The 6,180-nt window shown below is 34.8% G+C and overlaps 1 protein-coding gene across 1 annotated transcript; it reads left to right on the top strand.

Annotated features, from left to right (window-relative positions):
• The first annotated feature begins 1,751 nt into the window (after positions 1 to 1,751).
• On the top strand, positions 1,752 to 5,189 carry LOC114718078 (replication factor C subunit 2). The gene is made up of 7 exons (XM_028903320.1): positions 1,752 to 1,950; positions 2,422 to 2,528; positions 2,609 to 2,710; positions 2,879 to 3,074; positions 4,328 to 4,456; positions 4,534 to 4,728; positions 4,814 to 5,189. Exons 1-7 carry the CDS (start codon positions 1,786 to 1,788, stop codon positions 4,922 to 4,924), a joined length of 1,005 nt encoding a protein of 334 aa, XP_028759153.1. The 5' UTR covers positions 1,752 to 1,785; the 3' UTR covers positions 4,925 to 5,189.
• Positions 5,190 to 6,180: the final 991 nt, after the last annotated feature.

The raw sequence follows: 6,180 nt of genomic DNA, 5'->3' as shown, positions 1-6,180 counted from the left end.
TTACTTGTTACCATGCACACTTGTCAACATTTTACTCTAATTCCCCTATGATTTTGTCACACAAACCCATTTAAGTGTCCTAAACATTCAATGTAAATGCCACCTCAAGAGACACATCATATACCACCTATTCCACAAATGTGAAAATAGTAAATTTTTTATTAAATAATTCTATTTTTCCAAGCTTAACTCTTAACAAAATATATTATTCCATCCATGTCCCTTCATCAAATTTGCATTAAAATAAAGAAGGAAAAAAAAAAGAAAATTTGTGCATAATTATACTATTAGCTATTCGTCCACCTAATAGGACATGTTCTGGTACTCTTTTTTCTTTACAAATAACTTCATATGGCATTATATAACATGCATCAAGAGGAAGTGATGCTCTTCCCTTTGCTATTTCATTAAAACATTTAAGAATATTTATTTTGAAGTAACTTGACCGAATTCTTTATACCGATCCATGATTCTGAGAATCTGTCTCTAGGTACTAATACTATCTTTTTATCATGGGAAATTTTTCTAATTTTTCTCAAGTCAATAGTCAACTCATAGACGATTTACTTTGACTTTCACTAGATAGTGTATGAACAGGTTTAAATTCTGTTAAAGCCAACATCTTTGCTTTTTAGGGACGAAATCATTTTTAAAACCTATGATAATTCCTCAAGTATTTATTTCCTATTTATCCCAAATTACTTGAAGTCTCCTTATATTTTAAATAATTCAATTTCAACTAATATTCATAATTAGCCCAAAACCTGGGAATTTCATCAATTTACTTCAGGGGTATTTTCATCATTTTAAACCCCATACGGCTCTCAAAATCTCATTTTCCATTTTTTTGAATTTTTTTTGGAATTTTTCTAGAATTTTTGGGCATAGTTTCCATCACTACCCTTTTCAACCCGAAATTTTGTTGAATTTACTATTAGGCCTCTACTCAGGTTTAGCCTGAGGAATCATCTCACTGAGATTCTTGGCACAACTTTTGACCCTTAATCATATCAAATTACCATACTCGAGCCCTCTAAACTTCATTGGGATTTTTAACTTGCCTGTTTCATGATTTTAGAAAACTCTTACTTTACAATTTAATCCCCCTTGTCCTTTTAGGAAACTTCTGCCAAAAACAGTCTAGTATCCTACTCATTTCAAACTAGTTCTGATACTTCTAGACTTAAAGCTCAGTTACACCCAATGCCATCAAGGTTTTTTTTCTTCCCTAGCCTTGGTTCTTTTATGGGACAATTGCAAATAAAACCTCTTAATATGTGAAATTGTGATTTGGGACTCTTAATTTAAAAAATAGCTTTAGACGACCCGTTCCCAAATTGCAAATATGAAATGTGGGTGAAATGTCTGAAATACTCCTTAGCCAAATGACAAGTTGACTATAGAAAATGACAAGTTCACTTTAGCAAGTGACAATTTCAATAGATTAAATTACAACTTGGTTAAGGGTATGCTAAATGACAAGTTAATTATAGGAAATAACAAGTTCATTTTAACGAATAACAATTTCAGTAGACCAAATTACAATTTGACTAAGGGGTATTTAAAATATTTCACTAAGATTTCATATTTACAATATGAGATCGGGTTTTTATTTACAATTTTCCAAATAACCCCCAATTGTAATTTCATATATTGGGGTGTCTTTATTTGTAATTTTCCTTCTTTTATTTACGATTTATTTTTCCCTCGACCTCAGCAATTTCCCTCCAAATCATAGAAGGGGCTACGCGGTGGGAAATTTTCCCTCGCACTCTCAGCACAACAATGGCTGCTTCTTCGTGCAGTAACAGTGGTGGCAATGCCTACGACGTCCCTTGGGTTGAGAAGTATCGACCCGCCAAGGTCGCCGACATCGTCGGCAATGAAGATGCAGTCTCCAGGCTCCAGGTTATTGCTCGCGACGGCAATATGCCCAATTTGATATTAGCGGTACGAGCCCTTTTTAAGCTTTTCTTTTACTTACGCATTAGGTGAGTTCCTTTGAAGTGTAATCGCGGCCTCCTATAATTTGATTTGTTATTTATTCTTTCTGTGGGTTTCAAAGGTTTGACTCGCAAAATTCCTTCGAACTAACCGGATCGCTTTGCGTGTTTTGCTCGTCGAACCATAATTTATCTCCCTATTCTTTGGTTGGGTCTAACTTGCGCGGATTTGAGTGTCAAAAGCTAGCTTGCTGCGAGTGTTTGTTCAGGAATGAAGTAAATCAACTCACTTAGTTAAGTTATCCTTTATTTTCTCATAAATTAGATAACTAAAAGGATGAGGATGGCGTTGGATGGCTGGAATCAACGGCCAGTCTTGCTGATTTCAATGAAATGTATCATGTTTATGTTGCTTCCTTCCTCTTCTATTTACCTGAAGAGCCACTCCGTTATTAAACTATGTACACTGATATTTTAGGGTCCTCCTGGAACTGGAAAAACAACTAGTGTTCTAGCGCTTGCACATGAACTTCTGGGGCAAAATTTCAAAGAAGCTGTTCTTGAGCTAAATGCGTCAGATGATAGGTTGGTCATTTGTTAATTAATGGCAGTTATTTTGCTTCATTTGGCTCTAAAACGTTAATCTAGTCTCTTTTTTACTGTAGAGGAATTGATGTTGTGAGGAACAAGATCAAGATGTTTGCACAAAAGAAAGTGACACTGCCTCCTGGGCGACACAAAATAGTAATACTGGATGAAGCTGACAGGTAACTTGAGATTGTAATTTAATGCTTAAGTTTTTCACTGAAGAGCTTCCATAAAATGTTTGTGCTTGTAAACTCAAAAGTTAGGAGTTGTTTTACTTTCACATTCTCACGTTTTGTCATTTCTTTTTCTATTGGGGGAATTGGTATACTCTGTTGGGTTTAATTCAGCATGACATCAGGAGCTCAGCAAGCTCTGAGAAGGACTATGGAAATATATTCAAATTCCACTCGTTTTGCTGTTGCATGCAATACGTCATCTAAAATTATTGAACCAATTCAGAGTAGATGTGCTATTGTGCGCTTTTCTCGATTATCTGATCAAGAAATACTTGGTCGTCTCATGGTAGTGGTTGAAGCTGAAAAGGTACACAATTTCTGTGTTGCATCATTGTAAGCTTCTTTGTGGAACTATGTTAAGGGGTGTAGATCTAGCCCCTCTTATTTTCTGTCAGCTTGTGCTTGAAAATGTCCTTAATTAAATATGTTTCTATATTGGTTATTTACATTCAGTATTGTTGCCGAAGTTTCAGGGCCCATCTTGTTTACATTTATTTATTCTTTTCAATCTCTGCGTTCACCTCCCTCCCTTGTCTTTCCTTTATCAGTTACATGGCAATTATTTAAACCCTTTCTCATTCTCCACTCAAATCTTGCTTTACCAATTTTCTAAGTTATGCCATATTATCTTCTAATCATTTTGCATTATTATCATCCTTTATTACTTCCATACATCTCATGTTGGTCTTCTTTTAGCTTAGTTTTACCAGCCACACTATGCCACTAAAGTGAAGGCCCGAAGGCATTCAAGAAGTATAATTCCCCTTTTATCAAGTTGCCTTCTAGAAATGCTGAAATAATTGTTTCCTGACGAGCAATGTATGCATTGCTTGGATTTGAATTCCATGTTCATAGAAGATGCGATATGCATATATATGTTATACTTACCTGTTTCTTGTCATTGTCCTAAGTTTTGAAATTTTATAGAAGTTTTAATTGATATTTGAACACATTAATTTCCCTCATGGTGACAAACATCATAGTTTAATGCTTTATGTGGAATTTTAAATCATCTGATCTCTGTAAAAACGCTTTAAAATTCCTTTTTTTTTTCTGGTGATCTTTAGCATGTTTATTGGGCCCTTTAGAATTTTTTTGGTATAAGTTTCTTCCTTTGAAGTGGTTAGCAGAATGTATTTTCTGATCAGTACTGCCAATTTGAAGTAAAAGCTTGAGTATGAGATATAGTGTAGTTTTAAATCCATGCCAGTTTATATCTTAATCTACTTTCTTCTGGATTACATGACCTACTGGTTTGTGTGTTCCTGTTAGATGATATGGTATTGCCATGAATTTTTGCTGTTGCTGAATTTATCTGACTTGGTCTGCAGAAAAAAAAAAAGCATTATTTTGTGCGTGAATTCTTTGGTCTGACATTGTTGTTTAATATCATAGACAAGTTTTATTAATGTTTCTGTCCATTTTGAGATAAACTGGCTAGGAATACCCTATTTGTCACAATTATATTGGTAAGTATCTACGGTATTATGAGAGGTTATTAGTGGCCTCTTATTTTTACTATTGGAGGAAATGCATGACTGAACTGGGCTATTGTTGCAGGTGCCCTATGTTCCTGAAGGCATTGAAGCCATTATTTTCACAGCCGATGGTGACATGAGGCAGGCGTTGAATAACTTGCAGGCAACACACAGTGGGTTCCGATTTGTTAACCAAGAAAATGTATTCAAGGTTAGAATCAGCAATGACATGGGATCTGTGAGAGTAATTATACCTTGGAATTAATTGGTAGCTGTGGTTGGTTGCAGGTTTGTGATCAGCCGCATCCATTGCATGTGAAGAATATGGTGCATAATGTGATTGAAGGAAACTTTGATGAGGCTTGCATGGGCCTCAAACAACTTTACGATTTGGGATACTCGCCCACTGATATAATCACAACACTTTTTCGTATAATAAAGAATTATGATATGGCTGAGTATCTGAAACTGGAATTCATGAAGGTAGACGTCATCAATTGGCCTATTGATTTCTTTTTCGTGTATAAATTTGAAAAGAATCATCCGACAGTCATTGCTCTATTTGCAGGAAACTGGGTTTGCCCACATGAGAATTTGTGATGGAGTTGGTTCTTATCTTCAGCTCTGTGGTCTGTTGGCTAAGTTTTCTCTGGTTCGTGAAACAGCTAAAGCTGTTTGAGAATGTCCTTATCACAACCGATTTTGTCATCGTTTTGCCATTTACACTTTCGGATAAATGTTCCTAATGTTTAAATGCTTGTGTTAATCGTTAGTAAAAAAACAAAACATTAATGTTAGCTTGAATCGATAAATCATTTTTGTGTTAATAGCTAGCTATATGATATTCTTGCTCGATGTTCCAGCCAATCAAGCATTATGTGCCGTAGCATCTGGAGCATGTAATATGTTGCTTGAGGCTTAATGTAGTTAATGCATGTAGTCTGTATATCAAGAGGAAAATGGAGAGCAGCTCAGGACTGGAGATGTTTGATGGGGGGTAAGTTTTTGCAGTTTGTAAATGCGGTTGCACGAAGCCTGATGCTAGTAGAAGAGGATAATGCGATTATAATTGTATTCTCTATATTAAACAAGTATACATGAATTACATTTTTAATTAACTGGCTAATGTTTAAAAATGATTTGTAACTATGTTCTATTTCGTTGGGAAAAAAAAAAAAAAAAAGAAGTATGTTCTGTTTCAAGTTTGATAATAACCAACCTTCAATCCAAGTGCCTTCTCAACATAATTTCACCAAACCTAACTTCAAATATAATGTTATGATCGATTCCTGAATGAGAACTGAACCAGATGCATTTGCACGCAGTAAAAATTATGTTCTTATTAAATTCAACTTTAGATGAACAATATTTATAAAGGACGTACTTCACTTTCTTGCACAAATTCTCATCTGTAGATATTAAACTCGTACATAATTGAGGGGAAATCTTTAACATCCAAGGGATTTTCAAATTCCACAAAAGAAAAAGAAGACATTTTTCATTAGAAATAACATGGCAAGGGTCAGGACCCATGGAACACTGATTCTTTGCCGGGAAAATTACACATAGGTGCCAAGCAATATAATTTATTAACCTAAGATCCTTAAAATCTCAAAATGAATTGGAGGTCTCATGGGACCTGAAAGTAATATATTCTAAATAAGAAATTATATTATTGTCCCTGTTCTGATTGATAAGCTCATAGACGTAGATTAAGGCTATATTTGGATCTCCGTTGAAGATGAAAATAGCATATGGGAAAGTGTGCAACTGACTTTTCTGGCTTATTGTGACTAAGAAGATTGTTTGGATGGGGCTTCTTTTCTAATTGACTTATGGGAAAAAGTAACTTTTCTAACTGACTTTTCCAACACAATCTGGATCAACTTTTTTAACTGACTTATGAAAAAATTGTGCAAAGCTTACGATCTAATT

Source organism: Neltuma alba, unplaced genomic scaffold (genome assembly GCF_004799145.2).
Source record: "Neltuma alba isolate B1F8T4 unplaced genomic scaffold, ASM479914v2 tig00011802_pilon, whole genome shotgun sequence".
Lineage (NCBI taxonomy): Eukaryota > Viridiplantae > Streptophyta > Magnoliopsida > Fabales > Fabaceae > Neltuma > Neltuma alba.
Note: the sequence above shows the minus strand (reverse complement) of the source record. Positions and strands in the feature narration are given on the sequence as shown.

Excerpts from the sequence above, each read along its gene's own strand:
- LOC114718078 (XM_028903320.1), top strand. The coding sequence starts at position 1,786 with ATGGCTGCTTCTTCGTGCAGTAACAGTGGTGGCAATGCCTACGACGTC. Across the intron at positions 2,529-2,608 it reads CTAAATGCGTCAGATGATAG|AGGAATTGATGTTGTGAGGA; the intron begins GTTGGTCATTTG and ends TTTTTACTGTAG. Across the intron at positions 3,075-4,327 it reads TAGTGGTTGAAGCTGAAAAG|GTGCCCTATGTTCCTGAAGG; the intron begins GTACACAATTTC and ends CTATTGTTGCAG.